The sequence below is a fragment of the Salminus brasiliensis genome, chromosome 4 (assembly GCF_030463535.1).
Source record: "Salminus brasiliensis chromosome 4, fSalBra1.hap2, whole genome shotgun sequence".
NCBI lineage: Eukaryota > Metazoa > Chordata > Actinopteri > Characiformes > Bryconidae > Salminus > Salminus brasiliensis.
The window spans coordinates 37,952,878-37,976,814 of record NC_132881.1 but is presented as its reverse complement, the minus strand read 5'-3'; the positions used below and the strand labels follow the sequence as shown (position 1 = coordinate 37,976,814).

The window sequence follows — 23,937 nt, the reverse complement described above, 5'->3', positions numbered from 1 at the left end:
CTTCTCCAGGTGATGAAGAGTGTGGTCTGAGCAGAGAGAAGCATCGCACCTTAGGCAGCTTTTCACAGCCACTGAACGTCTCTCAATGCAGTGATCACACATTACAGTCAACACAGATGCTGGTGGCCTCTTTTCCTGCACAGCTCCACAAGCATTCTGGATCTTTTGCTGAACATCTGTGTTGGTTTCCAGCGTTACATTGGATGGAAGGAAAATCTGACATTCGGGGCAGAAGAGAGGGCCACCTGAACCCTCTCCGCTGCCATCCATGTTCCACACAATACGGATGCAGGTCCGGCAGAAGTTGTGCCCACAGGGTAGACGTACAGGGTCAGTAAAGAAGTCCACACAGATGGGACATTTCAGTGTTTGCTCTATAGCCTCCATATCCACTCTTGCACATGACCTCCCACTGACTGGACTGCGCTGGATTTCCATGAATGTTTTAGAGCTAAGGCTCAGGTTTCAAAGCTATTGTGTTATGCCTGGATCACTTTTCCATATTTATCATACGTCATTAAACTTTACACCATATCAATAAACAAGCCTGTTCATGCATGCAGCTTACATCATGTGTGCTTTCCAACTGTGATAGTTTAACAAGTCTGTAGACATCTGATTCAATGATTCTGAAATTTATAAGACATTTCTGTCTGTTTTTCTGCAGTCTTTCACTCTTTCCACCACAAGTAAGAATATTGCTGTAATGATTTAACTGCATTGCATCAATGTCGGACCCCAAAGCCATTGGATGAAGCTTCACTGCTCCACAGCCCATTTCTGGGTCCTCATACCCCTCTGGCTGATGCTTGGCATTAGACACAGTATCTGTATCAGTACTGTATCAGTGTGCACTACACTACACTACACTACACCATGACACTGTCATTGCTGTCCTGGGAAAGGTTAGGGGTGTTAGGGGTGATCCAGTGACAGTCCTTTTATACTGGTGTTCGGGGTAGAGGGGGGCGGATAAATTGTGCATCAACTCAAGTGTTAAATCAATAAGCAAATCTACATCACACACATAGTTACAGCCTGTTGGACACACCAGGAGGACAAAACGGTGTCCAGTAAAGCGGTGGATTTTTATGACACCTAAATTTATTTATAATTATTTTTATTGATGTGAAATTTTAAATAAATGTGATGTATGAGGTGGTAAAGGCCACACTTTTGTTTCCTTTTCAATGTATTTTACTTAAAAAGTTGAATTGAAAGAAGATGACTTGGCTATATAGGCTGTTCATCTCTAGCTGTATTGTTTTACAGGTAACCCCATCCCACCCCACACATACACTTTGCCATGGCTCTGCATTGTAGGCCTACTTGAGTCCCCCTGGCCTCAATATTATATTTACCATGGCGGACGCCAGTGGGTCCCCAGTGTCCTCTATTAAAAAATAAACAACTAAATAAACAATATGATCACTGTAAGGAACACTAACCTCACAAAGTGATAAACTGACCAGTGCGAGGATCGTTTTGTACACCTCTAGAAAAGTGTCATTAGAAGAGGGGGGAAAGCGCACGCTGGCGCTCTGGCACTAGGGGGCGGTGTGTGTGCTGCTCTGCTCTGCTCTCCTCTCCTCACATCCGTTCGCGCTAATTTATGAATGAGGTGAAGTGTGTATGGAGAGAGAGAGCGAGTGTGTGTGTGTGTGTATATAGTTTCTTCTTAATTTAAGTAGAGATCGCTCTGTTCAGCTGTTTCTTTGCTTTGTGAGAATGAGTGCTGTCTCAGTTGGGGTAAACCTGATGGGGGAGGAGTCTGACCGGTAACGTTAGCGAGCTAACTGACTGATCACTAGTCAGTATCTATCTAATATATCGATAAGCTGCGGTCTAACCCGCTCACAGACCTATTTAAGCTATTCAGGAGGTACTAATTGCCATCAGCTAAGTAGCTAACTAGCTAACTAACGTTAACCTAAGACACGATGTCGACGATGGTGAAAAGCAGGTGTAAGAAAAGCTCGGTGAGTAGCTAATGTAGCTATCCTAGCTAATGTTGTTGTTATTGTTGTTTGAGAGTCAGCAGAACTATTAGCTAGCTGGATCTAGTCGTTTCTTTTGTTATTACTCATATAATAAGACCTTGCCTTGTCCTGCCAGCAGAATCAGGAGCCTATTTTGTGCATTTTTTACTAATAATCTTCATTTTTGCAGATGAGCAGCGGACTGCAGTCCAACATTTCTTCGTTTTTCGTCTCAAAGGTAAACTAACGTTAGTTGGTGCCGGATGCTGAAGGCTAGCAAGCTAACCATGTGTCGTCTATAGTAGCTATAGACCCAGTAGCTAATAACCACGTACCAGGTCAAACTATTGTGCATTTAATTAATTATTCGGACTAAATTAGCTAGCTAGTTATCTATTTGTCGAGTCCCTGAACTGCAATCAGGCACATGGCAACTGGGTCACTTGATCATAAATGAAGTCCAGACCTTAAGCACTTGTAAACCAATACACTTTAGTTCATTAGTGAAGCTTATTCAGTACCCAGACTGGACTGAATGTGTCCACCACAGCCAGAGAGCATCTGTTAGAGACCCACAGTCAATACGTGTATACAGATCTGTACACGTTTATACCAGTATGCTGGTATTCTTGTATACCTGTACAAGTATCTTTAATAATAGCACTGACACCAACTCAGCACCCTACTACATTCAGATGTGATGCAGATATGATAAGATAAGATAATCCTTTATTAGTCCCACAGTGGGAAAATTCTCATTGTCACAGCAGAAAGGGATAGCAAGACACTCAGTTGCAAAAAAAAAAATGTAGATAAATAATTGACACTATATACATAATATAAATAAGAATAAAAAAAAGCAATAGCAATGTTATTTACAGGTTATTGCAAATGACTCTTAATTGCACATGTGGGGGGGTAAACAAATAAATGTAAACAAATGTAATGAGTGGAGGTAGATTAGAGGGATCTTTTGGATCCTAGTCTATACAAACTAGCTAAGGGAATTTTTCTGAGTAAACAGCGAAGCACTTGTGTAAGTCGCTCTGGATAAGAGCGTCTGCTAAATGACTTAAATGTAAACGGATGAGTTCCACCACTTTGTGGAAATTAATCGTTAATATTTACTACTGGACAAGCAAGGTCTTTCACATATACGTCTTTGCACACACAGGGCTTGGCAATATGACTATGCTGTAACGTATCATGATCTATTTTTGTAATCGTAATACACAATATACTTTTCTAAGCATATCGAGGATATTGTTAGTGCTTAATAATCACTGATCAGCTGCAGGTTTCATTACAAACAGTGTCGTTAGACTGGTTTAATTAGTGAAGTGCAGCGGATGTTGAATAAAAATCACAAATTACTAAGTACAGGAGAGTATCTGAAGTGTTTTTTAAGAATATGTTGCTACTGATGTACTGTGATTACATGTATTACATGTATGTATTAAATATTGTGATAAAGTATTTTTTCCCCCAGCCCTAAGCACACAGATGACCTAATTATACTGGCAGAATAAACACTGACATAGTGAAGTATACCAAAATGTGTCTGTTTCACCTCACTCCTCTTTTTTGTTTTCACAGGTGGCGCCAAAATCCCCCAAAAGAGGAACAGCCTTATATTCAGTTACAAGTGTAGCTTCTGATGTGGTGAACACGTTTACCAAGGAGGGCTCAGATGTTCTGATGTCCCCCTTCGCCATTCCAGAGACGCCTGATAGTCTGACCAAATCGCGGTGTCCAACACAAACAACCCTTGAAGGCCCCAGTTCCCCTGTCTCTCGAAGCCCCCTCTCCAGAGGCTTCAGCTGTAAGACTAACCTGATGGCCAGCAGGTCAATGCAGCCTCAGGACAAGAACAGTCCAAAATCAGGTGACCCGTTTGAAGTACAGAATGGTTTTGGTCGTTTTGGCTCTGTAAAAAGATTGCTGCATGGTTCAGAGAACCTCCAAAAAGCCAAGCGCCCCAGAACCAGGCCACTCCAGAAAGATTCTGAAAAAGACCTGAGCTCACCTGGAGATGACCTGAACAAAGTCCTTCAGATCATTCGTGAATCTTCTGATTTAGGAAATGACACATTGCAAAAAGGCTGCTTAAAGAGTGTTAAGAAAAAGTCTGACAAGGTGCTTTTTGAGAAGAACATGGCTGGTATAAGACTGTCTGAGATGACAGTGCCAAAGACGATCCCAAAAAAGCTGCCAGGGTCCGTTTCAAAACTCTCAAGAGCAAGTGACCGTCATAAAAGTAGCACCAGCGAAGATGAGAAGGAGAATGCCCTTCCTCTCATCACAGAGCAAAAGCCAGACATGGCTGAACTGGCAAGAGACAATCAGAGTGATCTTGTCAGGTCATACAGTTCGTGGATATGTAATAATGACACTGAGGAAAAGAAGAAGAGTGTTTTTGGTTGTCCAGTCAATGAGAAGAAACCATTTCAGGGACTTTCTGAGCACCATGTGAAAAGCCTTAATGCCAGTGAAAAGAACTTTCCTACCTCCGAGGAGCACTTGAGTGTTCTGGATGACAGCTGGTTTAATGATGGGATGGAGGAAGAGCCAAAACAAACTCTAAAGTCCAAACTTGAGTATGGCTTGCTGCTCTGCTTGTTCATATCGTCTTGTTCATTTGCCAGTTATCTTTTGTATATGTTAAACTCATAACATCTTTCCTGCAGAAAAAAGATTCCAGAACATGTTGTACTGGCTGCTGGACTCCATAACCGGTACTGGGTCCTAGAAGTGCAAGAAACTACTGGATCTAAAGGCTATACTGAGAAACACTTAACCATCACCTGTTCAAAGACTGCACAGCCCACCGAGACCTGCATTCTGAAGGATGGCTGGTAGGGAATATGCTCTATTTTTCAGGACTGTTGACCAGACTGGTTATGCTGATTTTGTGTTCAGTTGAAATTATTGTTTCTGGCTGCTTAAGGGAGACCACTCCGGTTGCTGTGGGGGACATTATTCACCTGGAAGGGGAGAGCTTTTCTAGCACATGGGTAATTGATAGGGACTCTGGTTTTCTGGTGCTGCTGCCTGACTTGCTTATCTCTGGGACCAGCATTGCTAGCGGCATCCGCTGCATGAGACGGGCTGTGCTTGGAGAGATGTTTAAGGTATTGGAAAAAATGGTCAATGTTTAGAATGGTACTAGGAAGAAAATGTTAAATATTGCTAATGTTGTTGTTGTTGTTATTATTATTATTATTTATTATAATAAACAATTGTATTTGTTTATTGATGTATGTATTTTGTAGTCCTTTGATGGTGGGAGCAAGCAGATGCTGAATGGGACCATAGTTCATGATGTTTTTCAAAAAGCTGCTATGTCCATGGACTTCTCTTCAGAGAAGTTAGAAAAACTTGCCAGTGAAGCATTGTTCAGCCTTAACTACCTCGGACAAATGTAAGAACTCCCGAGCTACGTTTTCCCAGTGCCATATTTCAGTTTTTAATGGTTCTTATTTACAGTGTTATGTTGGTTGTTATAGCTGTTTTTGTTTTTCTGTTCAGGTACAGTTTGAAACTGACTCAAGCGGACATGAAGCAGGAGGTGGAGGAATATCTCCCTGCTTTGTCTGATTGGGCAAAAGACTACCTTCACACATCCTCACAGGCAGGGAAGAAACAACTGACACTTAAACTGTGAGACTCAATCATTTTTATTTATTTAATTGAAGTAATCAGCTATGTTGTCGCACTTTACTTGTCCTGTTATAAAATATCCGTTTTATAGATCATTGCGAGTACTCTGTTAATTATTTTTTTAAATTCAAAGTACTGTGTTTCCTGACAGACTGTATGTCAGATTTTCTCATAATGATGCTGTGATGCATCCAGAATGATGCAGAATGATTCAGTCTGTTATAATACATGCTATTAGTATTGCTATATCAATGTTTTTCAATCCTGGTCCTGGAGACATCCTGACCTGCACATTTTCCCTGCTCCCAACACACCTGATTCAGTTAATCAGTTCGTCAACATGCCCTTTTAGACTTAAAACAGAGTGCAGGGCAGGGTGCCCCTAGGACCAGGATTGAGAAATACTGTATTATAGTAATAATAATTTAATAACTCAAATGGTTTTTTTTTTTTTTGGGGGGGGGGGGGGGGGGGTCCAAATGTGTTCATCCTTATTGTTCTTCTAATGGCCTGGTCTTTGTTTCAGTCCAAGTGATGGTCTACTGAGCCGGAAGGACTCCTCCTGCAGTGTCACGGTCACTGACTTTGTTGACATAGAGGAGAACATCTGGTCTCCACGCTTTGGTCTGAAGGGGAAGATTGATGTGACTGCTGGGGTGAGGATCCATCGGCAAGGCAGGAAGCACATGGACAAAGTTGTGCCTCTGGAGCTGAAAACTGGCAAGGAGTCCAATTCTATTGAGCATCGTAGCCAGGTAATGAGGGAGAGGCTTACCTGAGCATTTTTCCAATTCAGGGCTCTGCATAAGAGACTGGTTTTAAAGTGATTTACAAATGTCAATTTTTTTTTTCAGGTTATCTTGTATACTCTGATGAGCTCGGAGAGACGGGTAGATGCTGAGGCAGGTTTTCTAGTCTATCTGAAGACTGGCAATCTACACCCAATAGTAGGCAACCACATGGACAGAAGAGGTTTGTCTGGTCTTACCAACTTTTAACATAAGTATAACAGTTGGGCTCAAATGCCTAAAAGGAACATAGCAGCAGCAGTGTTTGTTGTATTGGTGCTTCCCACCCCTCCTGTTTGTAATCGTAGTGGTGTTTCATTTAGATCATATTATTTTGTCTTTCCACTTTACTCGTTTAGTGTAAAGCATCTGAAATGAGATGTTGTATAAATAACTTGTTTTTTATGATAATATATTTCATTTGGTTATTACAGAACTCATCAAACTGAGGAATTCATTGGCTTATCATGTTGGCAAGAATGTTGTCAAAGAAAAGGGTAAAAGCGAAATGGCACCATTACCTGCAGTCATTTCTGACCAGCAGGCTTGCAAGTACTGCCCTCAGAGGAGGAACTGTGCCCTTTATAACAGGTACCTATAGCAACTTATGCATGAAATAAATATGTAAATATGTGAAATAAATAAATCATTGTCATTTCCGAAATGGCAAATTTTACAGTAGAAAGAAAAAACCTTAACTTTCAATGGAAGATTTGGGTTCATTTAAGTATTTCATGGTGGTCCATTCATCATGCAATTTTGACACAATGTAAACTGCTATGCATATATTCACACCATGCTATAATAATGGAGGTACATTTTTTGCCTGACCTTGATATGAATTTTTATTTAATTGTTTTAATTAAGCGTGATTAAAGCAGCATAAAGTCATAGCTCAAAGCTCAAATTCCACTTTCTGACTATGGGGGAATCCCGGAGCTCCTACATAATGCTACTTTAAATTAGTTTATGTAAAGGATGGAAAATGATCTGGTGGGGCATAACTGCCTACACACTTCACAGCATATTGTAAAGCTTTACTGAAATGTGTGCTCTGTTCTGTGTTTGTATAGAGCTGTAGAGCGAGTTCCAGGTGAGTGTCCCCCTGAGGACCCCCAGGCATTCCTGCAGTTAGAGAGTGAACACCTGAGCCAGCTCCACTTGCAGTACTTCAACCACTGGCTGCTGCTCTGCAGCCTGGAGGCCCTCACTATGGAGAGCAAGGGAGGTCGACGCAACATCTGGCTACAGTCTGCTCTGGAAAGGTGGGCAGTCAGAACCAGAATATTTATGGATAAATATGTAATGTAATTATTTAACCAATAAGATATTCCTCAGTGGTGTGGATGGTCGCTCTCTTGCTGGAGATCTCACCTTGTGTAGTTTGTTTCCAGCTCTGTTAAACTGTACCTAACCCAGAATTTTAAAAATTTAATGGGAACATTTCTCTGTAGAAGGTGCACTACAAACTTTACCTTCAGCTTAAACTAGCAAGTGTTACTGTCGCCCCTCAGAGAGAAGAATGGTGGCTGTGTGGGGAACATGGTGCTAAGAGACAGTGTGACTGCTCTCTCAGATGGTGTGTATTTGCACCACTTTGAGCGCAGCCATGGAGAGCATGCAGTCATCAGTCTCATAGTTGGGGACCGGGTTGCTGTCAGTGACCAGAATTCCAAGTTCATCGGTATAGCCTCAGGGTACATCAAGGAGATAACCAATACAGGAGTGACCTGTTCTCTGGATAAGTAAGTCTGTGATTCTCTGTTTCTAGGCACTGAACTTGCACTGTAGATTCTTATTTGATTGATTTTTCTCATGTTTGTTGTTTTAGGAATCTCTCCAAATATCCCTCAGAGATGGTGTTTCGTTTGGACCAGGATGAGGGTGCAGGAGGGTTGAGCACTCATTTGGGAAACCTCTCCACACTTATGGAAAACACTCCAACAAGGTCTGAATAAGGAACAGTAGTGAGGCCACAGTAGTGACCACCCCCCCCCCCCCCCAAAAAAAAAACAAACAAAAAAAACAAAAACAAAAAACCCTAAACTTCCATATCTGATAAACACCCGAGTTAGCACGTGTGAGTAACCTCTGTTGGCAGGTAGAATTCCAGGTGACTGGTTGATGACCGCTGACTCTAGCCATAATAATTTCCTTCCTGAATTGTCCGTGTTCTGGAATTAGCAGCAGGTCTGATTCTGTTGTTCTAATTGGCAGTGAGAAGCTGAGGCAGCTGATTGTGGAGTACAGGCCGCCCCAGTTCATCGATAGCCTCAGCAGTGTGCTGCCTCGAGAGGCCAAGGACACCGTAGCCAACATTCTGAAAGGTGTTTGTTGATTAAGTGTACCTTCCTTGTTACAGCAGGGGTAAGCAAAAGCGGCTGGAGTCCAGCATAGTTTGCTGATTTTCATGCTCTAACATACCTACTAAACCTGACAAGTACCAAGTGTGCTTGAGCAGGAAAAGCACAGAACTGGAGGGATCCGGCCCTCCAGGACCGCAGTTGCCCACCCCTGCTTTACAATATAGTTTGTGAGACATGAAGGACCACTCTCTATTTTGTTTTATCCGTTTTGATACCCATACATTAACATGTCTTTCTTCCTCTCAGGGCTCAACAAGCCTCAGAAGCAAGCTATGAAAAAAGTACTGCTGTCCAAAGACTACACACTTATTGTAGGAATGCCGGGTACTGGAAAAACTACCACCATTTGTACCCTGGTAAGATTAATTTTGTTAAGTTTGTGATTTGGTGTCTTTCTGTTTATTTTTAATGGAATAGCGCTAATTGAAGTGCGTTTCTCCTCTTTTTCTTGCCTCCTTATTCATCAGGTGCGTATACTGCATGCCTGTGGGTTCAGTGTGCTCCTGACCAGTTACACACACTCTGCTGTGGACAATATCCTGCTGAAGCTAAAAAAGTTTAAAATTGGCTTCCTGCGCCTGGGCCGAGCTCAGAAAGTCCACCATGACATCCTGCCCTTCACTGAGGAGCATAGTCGGGCCAGGGGCATTCACACACTCGAGCAGCTGGAACATCTCTACAACAAAGAGGTGGGCTAAGCACAGGAGTTCACTGTCTCTAGCCTAACTGTTTTCTAAATTGATCAGGGATTTTCTGTGGCTGCTATGGTTTGAGTGCCTAAGTGCAGCGATTCCTTTTTACAGTCACCTTCTGACTTTAAATTTGCTGCTGTGTATCTTCTGATGCTCCTGAGTACACAAATGCATGCCATTAAAACTTTAATCCCTCTTAATATATGCAACACATTCAGAATGTGATGAGGACACACCAGACAAATTAATAATAGAGATGCTTTTTTTAAATTACTGTATTATCATATAGTGAACTCTGCTTTTCAGCTTACTGGGATTCAAAGTATTTAAAATGTCTCATCTAAATGGATAAATGTGTTGTTTAGTATAGGTAGTATAATAGTATATGGCAAGTATAGTATAGGTATAGTATAGGTATCTCTCCTGCAGCCTCACATTTTTGTTCTACTTTTGCATAAAACCTAGAATCAGTCATTAAAATCTATACCTTACATTCATACTGCTCTCCTCATTTGTCTCTTCTCAGCTTGTGGTGGCCACTACATGTATGGGAGTAAAACACCCCATCTTCAGCAGACGACGCTTTGACTTCTGCATTGTGGACGAGGCGTCTCAGATCAGCCAGCCAGTGTGTCTGGGACCCCTCTTCTATGCTCAGCGCTTTGTTCTTGTGGGAGATCACCAGCAACTGCCTCCCATTGTCCAGAATGCAGAAGCCAGGTAATATTGTTATTTTCCTACTCATACTGCTTTAATGTTAATGGGTGTAAACAAATAACATTTGGCTCGCAAATAAGCCATCAGATTTACCAGGACTGCTTTGATTAATGTGCTGAATTTAATTACTTAAGAGAGAGAACTGATAGTAGCTGTCAATTTAAGATCCTAAGCGAATCTTGTACTACTGTATTAATCTGATCGGGAGGGGCGAGATACAGCAATGTCCTAGCAGTAATCCAAACAACAAGAAGTGCAATCATTCTGTTCCTTAGGGCTCTGGGCATGGATGAGAGCTTGTTCAAGCGTCTAGAGCACCACAAGGAGGCTGTGGTTCAGCTGAATGTCCAGTACAGAATGAACAGGTGGGTTACAAGAAGCCTTTTGATGGATTACCCTAAAAGTTGTTTTGATAAAATTTTAGTGAGACTAACTGTACATCCCTTGCTGTATGCTCTGTCTGCTGCAGTGTGATCATGTCCCTGAGCAACGCCCTGATGTATGAAGGCAGGCTGGAGTGTGGCTCAGAGCGAACAGCCTCTGCATTGCTGCAGCTGCCCAACAGGGATGCAGCAGTGAGGGAACTGGAAATGTATGTGTGCCAGCCTCAGTACACCACCTGGGTCCATGCTGCTCTGGAGCCACAAAGGCCTGTCTGCTTCTTGGACACGTCAGAGGTTTGTTTCTCAGGCTAGACTAACCAGGTTAAGCCATGAATTGGCTTTGATAGAAAGATTTCAAACCATCTTTTCCAAAATAGTTTCTGCCAACATCATAAAGCATGCTAAGATCATGCAGTCTAGTCTGTTAGTCCTGTAGATCACTTGCTGTTTGTTTGATGCATGACAGTTTTATTGGCTTGTTAACCCGTTCATTTTTTGAGCGTGATGGACGTTCACACTGTTTCTCATTGGCCTCACTGCAGGTTCCTGCCTTGGAGACTGTGGAGAAAGGTGGAGTCAGTAATCATACGGAGGCTGTGTTGGTGCATGCTCTCATCAGTCTGCTGCTTAAGGTTAGCATTTATGCAGTGTATACAGTGCCTCTTCTTGGATGTACGGATGTAAAGAACTGATACTAAGTCGCTACAATAATTTTAAAAAGTTGTTTTAAAAACTTAAAGGCTACATGTCACAGTTTTTGGTAATATTTATATTTTCTTATTACACCTAGGCTATTCTTTTTTTTTTTTTTTTTTTTTTTTTTTAAATATATATATATATATATATATATATATATATATATATATATATATATATATATATATATATATGTATAATATTTCACGCAAGTGGGTGCTGCAATAGAAATGCTGTAAAATATTTTTGTTTTAAATGTTAAATCTTTTTATGAACACTTTGTTAACCAACAACACCACCCTACTCTTGCTTCTTTTGTGTTCAAGTTAAAGTACATTTGTTTATTTTGTGTTATGGTATTGAAATTGGTATCGAGAATCATAAATTTATAGTAGTATTTGTACCGACTACCAAATGTTTTATATTTAGACATCCCTACTACTCTTTACTTTATACTAATGTTACACTTATCTTACGTTTTACTTCATACTAAAAAGTTACTATTCTTCAAATATGTCCTTAAACCTTTCTCTTAAGAAATATTCTATGAACTTTTGGTATTCCTGGAAGAGGCTGCTAAAGGACTGGCGCAGGCTGAACGCGAAGAATTGCATTTAAGCATTCTTTTGAGCCAGCCGTAGGCTTGTGATATAAAACCTTGCTTTGGCTTCAGTTGAGCACTATGCCTGAAACAAACCTACAATTATACAACCATATAAAATGCATTGTAATTTGGCAAGCTTCAGCACTTTTTGTGAAAGTCTGTAATGGTGGAACGCCTAATATAATTGATCAAACTATAAGGACCTTGTTTATCTAAATGAGGTGTGGCAGAATTGTACAGAGGGTGCTTGTTAACGGTGTCCAGGTCAAACAATTTTGTTTCCATTGTTCTATTCTTACCGCATAAAGTAAGCATTGCATTTGTTCTGTGAGATTGGAAAAGCTGAACTGAAAAGGCACTGACATTTTTTGCTGACATTTCAGGCAGGCTGCAAGGCTGGTGACATTGGTGTTATCGCACCGTACCGGCAGCAACTGAAGACTATCTCTAATCTGCTGGAGGGAACAGTGTTCAAAGACGTGGAGGTGAACACTGTTGACAAGTACCAGGGCAGAGACAAGAGCGTCATTATTGTGTCTTTTGTCAGGAGCCACCCAGAGGGCAATGTAAGTGTTGGTGCATGACTGAGCTGTAATAGGAAATATTGCAGTTATGTAAATTGTCTGTAGTACTACAGGTTTTATAAAGATTAAATGTGACCTTAATGAACTTTTGTACATAAGTGCATATCTACCACAGGTTGTGCAGATTCAACTTACCTGCACATGATCATTTGCAAAAAACGTTCCTTTGTCAAGGCTGGTTTGTGTTCTCTTTGTTTGGCCTATTGTGTGTTAGCTGGGAGAGCTGCTAAAGGACTGGCGCAGGCTGAACGTGGCCGTAACCAGAGCCAAACACAAGCTGCTGATGCTGGGGTCGGCACCAACTCTGCGCCTCTACGCACCCCTGGAGAAGCTCCTCACCCACATGCAGCAGGAGAATATGATATCCTTTACAACTGGCTCAAACTAATGAGTGTAACCGGGTATAATGTGTTTTCTGTGATCAGATTCCTCCAGGCAATTGGAAATGTATTGATTCTCACTGTCTCTACAGAGTCGTTCTCCCAATTTTGATGAGAAACAGTTTTTTATGGGAAATTACAGAAAATTAGGTACATTTACGAGGTAAAGTTACATTTGATGACATCTGTTCATGGTGTACTATATGGATGGACATTGTTTGTCTGATGACCTTTTAAAATGTGTTTTCCTTAACCTGACCCACATCTTCCAGCTGCCACCTGCTGCTCATGAAGCACTGCCAATAACCTACCTGTGATAAACTCCTCAAAATAAGTAAAGTGACTGTTCTCAAAATTTACCTCTTAAATCCTGTAAGTGGGATCCCTTTGACTGTGACACACCTGTACTTGCAGATTCTGGGTAAGTGGTACTGCTTGGCCATTCATTCAGAAGCATGCAGTTTCTGTTTTACTGCAGTGGAGGAGAATACTGAGATGGCAGTAATGCAGAAAGTATGCTCTTTAATAATGTCATAATTTTGTGCTCTGACTGTTTTGGTGTATAATTCCTACCTCATTTGTACGAAGTGGTTTACTCAGTTTCTCATTCATATGCCTTTTTAAGAACGAGACCTTTTACAGCCTTTTTTAACTTTTATATGTAAATACTATTGTGTATTGTATTTTTAGTTGTCTTGTAATAAAGTCATTATTTAAATAAGTGACTTTGTAGTCCTATAGAATAATCAAAGCACACATACACAGATGTTCTTGAGATTAGTTTATATATTTATATATATAAATATATTAGTTAGAAACACAGGATGCACACCACCAAGTGCTGTTCAATGAAATGCATTAACAAACAACGGCTCCTAAAATATGTCCACGTCTTGGATGACGTTCTTTCATAGTGAGCTCTTGAGGAAGCCATTAGTCTAGAGCTTGAGGGTTCCCTGGATTATGACCACCGCCCGACCAGCAATGTCCACTCTGCCGTCATCTCTCAGTTCCAGCTCTAGCTCACCTCCGCGTTTGGAGCACTGGTAGGCTGGTGCAGAAACATGGGGAACACAGCATGCATGTGAGATTTCTTTTGATTTAGCTCTAGAAGTCAAATATAAACTGTCCAATAGGAAGAGAGGGAGACATGTTCTATAAAAATAATTATTCTAGTGCTTTTAAATGTGACCTTGATTTTCTATTAAATTGGAGAATGAAGAAGGCAGATCAGTTACCAACCTAACAGTTTCTTTTTCCCCAGTTTTTCAGACCAGTAGGCAGCAAGAATTGTATGTGCAGAGCCTTTGAAAAGGAGAATTTAGGAATTACATAAAATAAATAAATAAATAAAAGAATGGTACAAATATGGTGGGGCTTAGTTTTTTTTTTTTATTTAAATAATACACTGTAATGTACTACGTTTAACATTTACATTTAAGTCATTTAGTAGACCCTCTTACCCAGAGCAACTTACAAACGTGCTTTGTTGTTTACTTTTTAAAAAAAATACCCTTAGCTATGTTGTTAAAGTATGTACATGTTAATTATTAAATGTTGCCAATTGTTATTTAAGGTCAATCTGACCAGTTTGTTCACTGCTAGTTTATGTCCCCGCTCATAATAAGCATGATTAACCATACCATGTTTTACTGTAAAATGCATGATCTGGAAGAAAGTTCAGAACTGGGGACTTCAACGTTTGATAATGCGTGGGCAATCATAAACAGTTCTGTTCTCGGCTGAGTCTTTGCAACCTTTCAAAGGATCCCAACTTACAAAAAGAATAGCTGATGCTTTTGTGCAACATTCCCTAAGGAGAACAGCAGTTGAAAATTGGCCATATACGTAATTTTGTTTGGTTTATGCAACCACACAAATGTTATGAAAAATGAAGATTGAATCCTCAGAAACGCACCCAGAATACAGTTGTTTTTAACAATGAATCTTACCACACACTGGATCTTCTAGAACCCCATGCCAAGGAGCAAAGTGGCGAGAGAAGAAGTCATATTTTACTTGGGAAGTGGAATCCCCCTTCATGGTTACAATAACACCTTTAAACTTGCTTCCATCTTCATGTCTTAAAAGATCCCCAGCCTCTGGTTGTATTGTGGTAAATGCTGACCTGTAACAACACTATCACTATTAACTATATTACAGCAACTGTATTAAAGAGTAGCTGAATGGTATTTTGGAATCTGCACTGCAGAAAATGTAGCTGTGTTTTATAATTAGAAGCCTGACACACAAAAGATTACGCACTGTAGCAGGTAAAAAAGTGTGTGTAGGATACCCTTCGTAGATCAACAGTACCTGTGACATGTGTCAGCCAGTCGCACTTGCAGGTTCATTGTAGTTTTGCAGAGAGAAACGTCCTGAATGGGCAAATCTCCCAGAAGAGCCTTTGAAGTGATTTACAAGAAGACAGATTATGGCTATTCCTTACGAAATCTTAAGAGAGTGGGAGAAACTGAACTCTCATCTTCGGGGCAATACATTCTATGGTTTCTTTTATTAAATTGAAAGATCATTGTTCAGTAATTACATGGAGACAATGCAAACTGGTTATGTTATTCCTAAGTTATACTGAATGACTCTGGAACCACTGCCTGAACATAAGGTGGAAGCATGTATGCATGTAAACAGACTAACTACACCAGTTATGATCATTCTAAAACCTACTACTACTAACTACTACCAGGAAAGCATATTGTGTGTCACAATAACAAAATTGATCAAAATACGATAAAATATTGTCATACTGCCCAGCTTTAGATGGAACATCTGTTTAATAATCTTCTGACCTTGTGTTCTGCCATGTCTTCTTTTAACCCAATCCCGTTCATAAAGCTAAATCTCCATTTAGAGGGTAGTCTCCATTTGTTGGCCATGAGACTGTGTTACAAAACAGGATTTCTAAGTTTAGCCAGGTAACCTGAGCCCAAGGTCAAGACTGTTCTATGGTGTTAAAACTGTTCGTAGCATACATTTCCCAACATCATCTTATCAGTTCCTTTTGTGAACTATCTACTAGACTTCAGGCTACTTGTTCCTTGACCACAATTCCCTCTTCCCTTTAATGGAAGTTGGACCCTTGAGCAAGGCCCTTTACCCTCTCTGCTCCCCGGGTGCTGGAGTTGGCTGCCCACCGCTCTGGGTGTGCGTGTACTCACTGCCCCTATTTCACGTGTGTGTGTGTGTGTGTGTGTGTGTGTGTGTGTGTGTGTGTGTGTGTGTGTGTGTGTGTTCACTACCACAGATGGGTTAAATGCGTAGGACATTTCGCTGTACATAGTACAGTGACAAATATGTGCACCTTTACCTTTCTTTTACTTTTATCGTTATTGGCTTCTCAATCTGTTTCATTTGGGATTATAGTGTATTTAAATTATTATTATACAGTATATGTTTATCAAGCATTTTATTAGAAAATCTATACCAATACTGTGTACTGGGCCTCCTTTTGCTCCCAACACATCTTAATTTTGTAGAATCTCCTGTTCCAGAGCTAAGAAATATTGCTATTCCACAATACTGAAGTTGGGCTTAAGTTGGATCTGGATAACTGTGAAATCCTGCTTTGTGAAAAACTCTGCATGATGGCTTATGTGTTGGTCAATGGTGGGGACCGCTGGGCTTGGGCCGGCTGAGATCACAGCTGATTACAAATGCACCCAGACTAACAGCTGTCTTGGGTACGACCAAAACTGCATCATACCAGATGTTCTTTTGTTCTTACAAATGATGTCAAAATGAGCTGCCAAACGTACCTTAAGCAAGTCCTTGTATTCATTGTGGTCCTGCAGGTACAATAGAAACATAACCAGTTAACATTGTACACTAACTGGGAATAGACGAATGTGTCATTTTTGGCAAAATTACATATCATTTTGTAAAAGTGTGTTTTTAATGTTTGTTATATTTTCTGAGAAACTGCCCTCCTTCCACCTCAGATGGATGCTTGGATGGCCTTGCAGCTTAGTGTACCAAGGTATTGAACACACAACCATATGATCAATAACAAAGCACCCTCACCACTAAGCTAAAACTACCTGAGCCACTAAACTGTTGAAATTATTTAATTTTTATTTATAATAAATATCTGTCACATAGTATAGTCTGGAAACAACCCTGTCACTGGAACAGTAGTGCCTCACAAAGTTCTAGCAGCAAGTACAGGTTTATTGACTTGTTCCATATGCTGTAATTATCTACATGCAGTTATATAAGATCCTAATCTTTGAGATCCTAATCCTCTTTTTAATGAAGCATGTTGCCGAGCAGTGCGCATACTGCCAACACCCATTATAGACTCAGAAAAGTGATGAAGTAATTTATCTTAATAACAGTATATTGTCATATCGCCTATCCGGGTACAGAGAAGGAAATGTGTGAGCTACTGTACCTGAACCTCAGGTTTGTTAAGAGGGAAGTCCATCACTATTAACTGACCACGCTGGCGGACCCGCAGCTCTCCACTCAGAGTCTCAAACACCACCACGGGGTTAGTGTTTTCTGTGGGATATTACAGCTGTACAATTGTAGCAAAACTTCATCCCAAGTGTTGTTCTTGCTGCTAGGTGTGCATATAACAAATGGTGCTAATGGACTAACTGTAATTCATGCATTTCATGCATTTATTATACCTTTCTTGAAAAAGAGCACTGCTGCAGATGCCAGTGTTGCATGGCCACAAAGTCCAATCTCATGTATAGGGGTGAACCAGCGCAAGCTGAATCTTGCTCCTTTATAAAGATAAAAAATAAAAAAAGCAAATACAGATACAGAACGATCCATAAGTATTTGTACAGTGCTAATTAGCCCACTAGCACACTGGATTTGAAGTGAGCTGATGCTTGCTAGGAATCACCGGTGCAGAATGTCAGCTATAAGGGTATTACCATTGATCCAAGCTGATCCGTTTCAGGGGACCACAAGTAACTGTACTATTTAATCCTACATAAAAGTGATAGGATTACAATGAGTGGTTGTCTGAAGTCATCATTTTTAGCTCCTGCTTGTATGAGAGGCTTTCTTGTCCTTGGTCTTCGATACGTTAAATGCCCATAGGGCTTGAGATAAGATGATTTGATTTGGTCAGTCAAAACATTCCTTTTTTGCACTGGAAAGCTCTATAGCAACTCTGAGCAACTCTTTTGACAGAGAAGGTGTTGACCAGTATTTTCTATGCCCTCTAGCCTTTGAGACAACCTCACATTGCTGCCATACACTTCTAAAGCTTCTACAATTTATGTGAAGACATTGCAGGCATTATTCACTGCTGTCCACACACCATTCGTCGTGGTTGGATTTTTCTGTTCCACACAGTTCCCAACATAGTCTCACAAGATCTCATTGGCTTTTAACTAGTTTCCCTCCAGACAGAATAACTAACAGCAATTACTAAATATCAGTGTATGGCATATGAGCAATTCTGTTTATGTGACAGTGTCAGAAATTCAACAAGTCATGAACCACTGTTTCTCCCACCTTTTATATCATGCATCATGTTAACCAGTAGGGGGCATTCTTTGGATTATGAGCAGTTATTCTTGCTCTACACTTTCCTCAGAGTATCATTTTATGCTGACTCTGCTAAAAATGCCCGTCAGTAGCATAGCCTGTCACCAGCAAAAAAAAAAAAAAAGTCGTCCAGAATATGCTGTGTTATGATGGTCACTAGCAATGGAAGCTGATGTTGCACTGATCACCAGCAAAAAACAGCACCACTCCTGCCCCAGACCAGCATAAACCAGCTTGGACTTCATGCTGGTCTACACTCACTGCTCTTTCTTCCAGCTGGGGATGAGCTGATTTCTCTGAGGAAGTCCTCTGTGCTATGCTCGCAGATAGAACTTATCTTAACTGTAAGGATACTAATATTATACATGCTCATACTAATGCATGCACGTTAACTAATGCATGTTTCCATCAAACAAAGATCAGTACCTGAAGAAAAATCGTCAGTGGCTTTCAGCTTTGTGATGAATACTGTTTCTGATAAGTTCATCTCAGATGCGATGTTCTGATACAGCTCTTCCTGCAGAGCCTAAAAGAAGCATGTTAATACAGGGAAACGTTACTATAATAACACCATGGCTCCAGATTCAGTTACTACTTAGTGGTAAAGTAGGACCGTTATATAATCAGGGGGAGGGGAACAGAGTGCAAGAAGGAGCTACTTACATTCTCTAACAGGCAAACTGCTGCTGGATTCCCCTCAAAAGGAGAGCGGGCAAACGAGTCCACAATAAACAGTGGAATCTCCATTATTCCCACTTCTGTCCTTTGCTGGGAGAAGACTTACTGAGGCAGGCCAACGTCTGTCTTTTTGTATAGCGCCAACTTGGACTTGGCTCCATCTAAGCTGCCCAATTTTAAGGACTCAGTCTGATATGAGTAACAGATTAAAACAGTTGTCTGCTTCGTTCCACCTTAAATAAAATGATGCTGCAGTGCCTCAAGTGGTCAGTGGCCTTTATATAGGTCAGTGTCAAAAGAAGTTTAAGGTAATGCTGCATGTTCCTCTAAATGTCCAGTTTTACTTTTGTAGTGGATTTGTATATGGAAGACCTCCTTTGGAAAAGCTCTTAACTTCCCAAAATTCAGTATAGACACACTACACACAGGTCATGTTAGACTGTAGGCAGGTGATGGCGAATTCTGCATGTCTGTTATGCATTATCTTACCAGAGTAAATGAACCAAGCCCAGTAAAGCCCAGTTTTGTGAAATGATGACTCAATTAAATGCCCCCCCCTCAAAAAAAAAAGGACAACAGTAGCTATAATAACTTTTGCAACATATTTTATTGGTTTATCATGAATATCCAGGTGCTCTTTTTATATACTCTTCCTCCAAAATACTGGTAAACTTCTAAAGTCAAAGTCATCACAACCGGCAAAGCAGGACATATATGTAGTCACCAACAAAACAGAAAGGAAAACTAATGACTAAATGTTAATGAATCCCTAAAATGTAACTGGAAAATGGCCTTCATCATAAATGACCTTGTTGTGACAGCTTTCAGTTTTTATGTAGTCTTCATGTAGGTTTCTCTAGAGATCGAGGGTTCCCTGAAGGATGACCACAGCTCGGCCTGCGATGTCCACTCTGCCATCATCTCTTAGTTGCAGCTCTAGCTCACCCCCACGTCTGGAGCACTGATAGGCTGCAAACATGAAGAGTGCAACTGTGAGGTAGTTTAATCGTTACAGTTTTATAAAGTTTTCTCAATTCTGCTCTGACAGCGCCCTCCACAAGTATTGGCACCCCTAGTTAAGATATGTTGAAAGCCTTTAAATGATTTTATTGTAGAAGCATAATCTCACACTGAAAATTGTAGAAAATGTAACCTTTAACTCAAGTGAATAAAAAAAAGAAAAGAAAATCTTTGACCAAGAAATAATTATTTTTATGTTCCACAATTAATGGCACCCCTAAGAATTCCTAGAAAATAAATGTAACTCAAGCATTTCTGTCATTTCTACTGTTTCTCTGCGGTATAAATATGACGTGACACAGAGGCCTATTTCTCTTAGCCATTCTCCAACATGGAAAAGACAAGAGAACACACCATTCAAGTAAGGCAGATGTGTGTCGCCCTTCATAAATCAGGCAATGGATACAAGAAAATATCCACTCGCATGCACCTGCACCTTTCCATTTCTACAGAATCATTAAGACGTTTAAGCAACTGGAACAGTGGCAAACCAGCCTGGAGGAGGATGCAAGTTTATCTTGCCACCACGTACAGTGAGGAGGATGGTAAGAGAGGTAAAAAATTCTCCAAAGCTCACTATCAGAGAATTGCATCAAACAATAGCATCTTGGGGTCACAAAATCTCCATAACAACCATCAGTTGCTATCTACATGCCAACAAGCTGTTTGGGAGGCATGCATGGAAAAAAGCCTTTTCTCACTTACAAGCATAAACGTAAAGGTCTGGAGACCAAGGTAGAGTTTTTTGGCAGCAAACACTCTAAGTGGGTTTGGCGTAACACAAAAGATGAGTATGCGGAAAAGCACCTCCTGCCCACTGTGAGGTATGGAAGAGGATTGGTGATGCTGTGGGCCTGTTTCTTTTCCAAAGCCCCCTGGAACCTTGTTATGGTGGACTCAATACAAGTACAAGGCTCTTTTAAATCAAAATCTAGTGGCCTCTGCCCAAAAGATGAAGATGAGTCGTTACTGGGTCTTTCAGAAAATTACCCTAAACATGTGGCCAAATCTACACAAAAATGGTTAACCAGGCACAAAGTCAAGCTCCTCCCCAGACCCTCAACCCAATTAAAAACCTGTGGGGTAAGCTGAAGAGGACAGGACCCAGGATTCTGGATGCAATTATGGTTCACTTTCATGTGGTTTTTAACTAAATTATTTTAAGATTCATGTTTTTTTGTGTAGTGCAATGAAAAAAAGCAGCAAATATCATTGCTCACCTAACATTTTCTTCTTTCCAAGTTTCTCAGACCAGTAGGCAGCGAGGATTGTATGAGCAGAGCCTTCATGGAAAAATAAAATATTTTAATCTAAATAAGTGAATTTCAGTTTTTGTAGATATACACTGTACAATCCCAGTTGAAAGCAATGCCATATTTTTGTTAAACACTAAACACCCCCATTGGTGGCAGACCACTAAATGTTTAACTGTTGCATCCTTCTACTGTGATCTGCATGGCCAACTGGGTTAAGATCTGGTGAATGATTTCTTCCCCCAGGGAGTATTGTGTTGTGTTGGCAGTGTATTTTGGGTCACTGTCTTGCTGCATGATGAAGATCCTCCCGGTTAGACTGGATGCAAATATAGATCTCATGTTTATTTTTTGATCTGACACCAAACTGTCTTTAGTGTATTAACCTTACTGCTGTCTTATTGTACTTTCAGGGGAGACTGTATATGCAGTTTTGTTATGATTTGTGGGTTAAAGATGGCTACATCCCACATCTCTAGTTACCAGTCACTGGATCTTCTGGGATGCCATTCCATGGGGCAAAGTTGCGGGAGAAGAAGTCGTATCCAGGCTGTAAAGCGGGCGCCCCTTTGATTGTGACGATAACACCCTTAACCTTTCCACTGGTTTCACTTTTCAGCAGAGTCTCAGCCACCGGGCTCAAGGATGTAAGAGCTGACCTTCAATCAAAAGTCAGTAATTATTCCTCCTGGACATTCATAATGCATTTGTTGACTCACAGACTCCCCTAGTTCTAAGTACTTTATACAATAATTGAATATTTTATTTGACAGAATACTGAGTTGATTTATAATATTATATATATTGTATGTGACTGATTGACACTAAACAGTCAGTTTCAGAAACTGCTTATAAATAGTGTGCATAAATATACAGCATTTCCAAGCACAGTCTGTCTCCTTGGTGATGGCCTTCACTGTTTAGCACTACCTGTCGCATGTATCAGCCAGACGCACTAGAAGCTTCTTTGTGGTTTTACAGTAGCAAACCTCCTGAATAGGTAGATCTCCCACAGTAGCCTGTACATTGAAAAATGATATTTGGTTGGAGTGAGTTATGCAACGTAGACTTATGTTTTAACAGTTTAATCCATCAGAACATGAACTTGCATAAACTTACCCTAAGGACTGTATTGAATTTGTTGAAATCCTAAAGGTAAAATAAAGACAGATGTAGATCTACTCCTTGACATAACCTTATTATTTCAAATGGATTTTCTTTCCTCTGCAAAGGTAACTTTTACCTGAACCTCTGGTTTGTTAAGGGGGAAGTTCATCACTAGAGATTCTCCATGCTGGCGGACCTGCAGCTCTCCACTCAGAGTCTCAAACGCCACCACAAGGTTGGTATTTTCTAAAGAAGTTTCAGGGTTGAGAGAGTTACTCTGGTGCAAATGACTGATTATCTGCCTGTAATCTGTAACCTTAATTAAAGGATTACTTTGGATTACTGTTTGTAGTATGTCTTACCTTTTCTGTAAAAGAGCACTGCTGCTGAAGCCAGTGTTGCATGGCCGCATAGTGCAATTTCATTTGTAGGGGTGAACCAACGCAGGCCAAATCTTGCTCCTTTAAAAATGAAATACCATGTCATTCATATCATTATCATTCTATTTTAGAATTCAAGTTTTCAGGCCTGTTTCCAGACATTCACTGCATGGTAAAAGATCTGTGTCAAGGTACTGTTCAGATAATATGTGTATACATTTTATAGGTGTGTCTTTTGCAAATGCTCAAACAGCCATGAACATTTCAAATACCTGAACAAAAGCTGTCTGTAGATTTCAGCTTTGTGACGAATGCAGTCTCTGATAAGTTCATCTCCGCTGCAATTTTCTGATAAAGCTCATCATGCAGTTTCTGAGTTTGTCACAAACATTTCACAGTAAAGTACAGTTAGTAAAGTACATTTACATATACAGTTTTAGCATACATTGAGACAAATGTGACAGAAACATACTCTGTGCAAAATGACTTACATTCTCTAAAAGACAGACTGCTGCAGGATTGCCTTTGAAAGGTAAATTAGTAAATGCATCAACTGTAAAAACTGGAATCTCCATTACTAATCTTAAGAAAGTCCAGGATTTGGATCAGTGCAGAGGCTGCTTAGTGTCTATAGAACACATGTAGATTTTGCACACTCATGTCGGGGCAGCAAACATGGACTTTGACTTTGTTTTGTTACATCATTTTAAAGGTACAGGCTGATCAGGGCACGCGCTCTGTTACTCTTTCCAGTTTTAGACTGTCAGCATTAGAATGAACAATGTTTCAATCTCTGCTGAGTCTGTCAATCCATGTGAGCTCCCCCAGCCAGCTCATTTGTCCCTGTCTAAAATAGTGTGATGTAGAAAGCTCATTTTGATAAAAAAGAAAAAACAAAAACAACAATAAATAATTAACCACCTTTTTACAAACACTTCAAACTAGTCTTCAACAGGAACCACAGCAATCTCAGCAGGCAAGTATATGTACATAGCTTGTTACATATTTAGATATCTGTTATACCTGTTATACCTGTAATTTACATGTAATTTATAGCTAAAAATACTGTACTTGATGCTTAAACCTACAACAAGGTCATTTTAGTTATTATCAAACCATTTATT

At 40.3% G+C, this 23,937-nt stretch overlaps 3 protein-coding genes across 3 annotated transcripts; 1 reads left to right on the top strand and 2 right to left on the bottom strand.

Annotated features, from left to right (window-relative positions):
* The first annotated feature begins 1,633 nt into the window (after positions 1 to 1,633).
* dna2 (DNA replication helicase/nuclease 2) lies at positions 1,634 to 12,857 on the top strand. Its single transcript, XM_072677194.1, has 22 exons — positions 1,634 to 1,979; positions 2,170 to 2,217; positions 3,576 to 4,576; positions 4,667 to 4,834; positions 4,927 to 5,110; positions 5,252 to 5,400; positions 5,508 to 5,639; positions 6,166 to 6,394; positions 6,494 to 6,611; positions 6,862 to 7,018; positions 7,501 to 7,692; positions 7,942 to 8,172; positions 8,259 to 8,375; positions 8,645 to 8,754; positions 9,040 to 9,149; positions 9,261 to 9,482; positions 10,012 to 10,205; positions 10,478 to 10,567; positions 10,672 to 10,879; positions 11,128 to 11,217; positions 12,269 to 12,451; positions 12,684 to 12,857. The coding sequence occupies exons 1-22, from the start codon at positions 1,941 to 1,943 to the stop codon at positions 12,855 to 12,857; spliced, it is 4,146 nt and encodes a 1,381-aa protein (XP_072533295.1). The 5' UTR covers positions 1,634 to 1,940.
* A 760-nt stretch (positions 12,858 to 13,617) lies between these two features.
* LOC140554872 (phenazine biosynthesis-like domain-containing protein 2) lies at positions 13,618 to 19,254 on the bottom strand. The gene is made up of 9 exons (XM_072678316.1): positions 19,039 to 19,254; positions 18,802 to 18,901; positions 17,499 to 17,597; positions 17,258 to 17,367; positions 16,623 to 16,652; positions 15,166 to 15,254; positions 14,802 to 14,977; positions 14,092 to 14,154; positions 13,618 to 13,900 (listed from the first exon to the last, which is right to left on the bottom strand). Exons 1-9 carry the CDS (start codon positions 19,120 to 19,122, stop codon positions 13,788 to 13,790), a joined length of 864 nt encoding a protein of 287 aa, XP_072534417.1. The 5' UTR covers positions 19,123 to 19,254; the 3' UTR covers positions 13,618 to 13,787.
* A 417-nt stretch (positions 19,255 to 19,671) lies between these two features.
* LOC140554190 (phenazine biosynthesis-like domain-containing protein 1) lies at positions 19,672 to 23,478 on the bottom strand. Its single transcript, XM_072677038.1, has 9 exons — positions 23,305 to 23,478; positions 23,086 to 23,185; positions 22,796 to 22,894; positions 22,570 to 22,679; positions 22,446 to 22,475; positions 22,257 to 22,345; positions 21,810 to 21,985; positions 21,294 to 21,356; positions 19,672 to 20,022 (listed from the first exon to the last, which is right to left on the bottom strand). Exons 1-9 carry the CDS (start codon positions 23,386 to 23,388, stop codon positions 19,910 to 19,912), a joined length of 864 nt encoding a protein of 287 aa, XP_072533139.1. The 5' UTR covers positions 23,389 to 23,478; the 3' UTR covers positions 19,672 to 19,909.
* Between the last annotated feature and the right edge of the window lie 459 nt (positions 23,479 to 23,937).

Coding starts and splice junctions, on each gene's coding strand:
- LOC140554872 (XM_072678316.1), bottom strand. CDS start 19,122: ATGGAGATTCCACTGTTTATTGTGGACTCGTTTGCCCGCTCTCCTTTT. Junction 17,598..18,801: donor CACTGACGATTTTTCTTCAG/GTACTGATCTTT, acceptor ATCTTTATAAAG/GAGCAAGATTCAGCTTGCGC. Junction 15,255..16,622: donor AATACAAGGACTTGCTTAAG/GTACGTTTGGCA, acceptor ATCACTTCAAAG/GCTCTTCTGGGAGATTTGCC.
- dna2 (XM_072677194.1), top strand. CDS start 1,941: ATGTCGACGATGGTGAAAAGCAGGTGTAAGAAAAGCTCG. Junction 5,111..5,251: donor TGCTTGGAGAGATGTTTAAG/GTATTGGAAAAA, acceptor TGTATTTTGTAG/TCCTTTGATGGTGGGAGCAA. Junction 10,206..10,477: donor GTCCAGAATGCAGAAGCCAG/GTAATATTGTTA, acceptor TCTGTTCCTTAG/GGCTCTGGGCATGGATGAGA.
- LOC140554190 (XM_072677038.1), bottom strand. CDS start 23,388: ATGGAGATTCCAGTTTTTACAGTTGATGCATTTACTAATTTACCTTTC. Junction 21,986..22,256: donor CTGGCTGATACATGCGACAG/GTAGTGCTAAAC, acceptor TTTTGATTGAAG/GTCAGCTCTTACATCCTTGA. Junction 20,023..21,293: donor TGGAAAGAAGAAAATGTTAG/GTGAGCAATGAT, acceptor TCATGTTTGCAG/CCTATCAGTGCTCCAGACGT.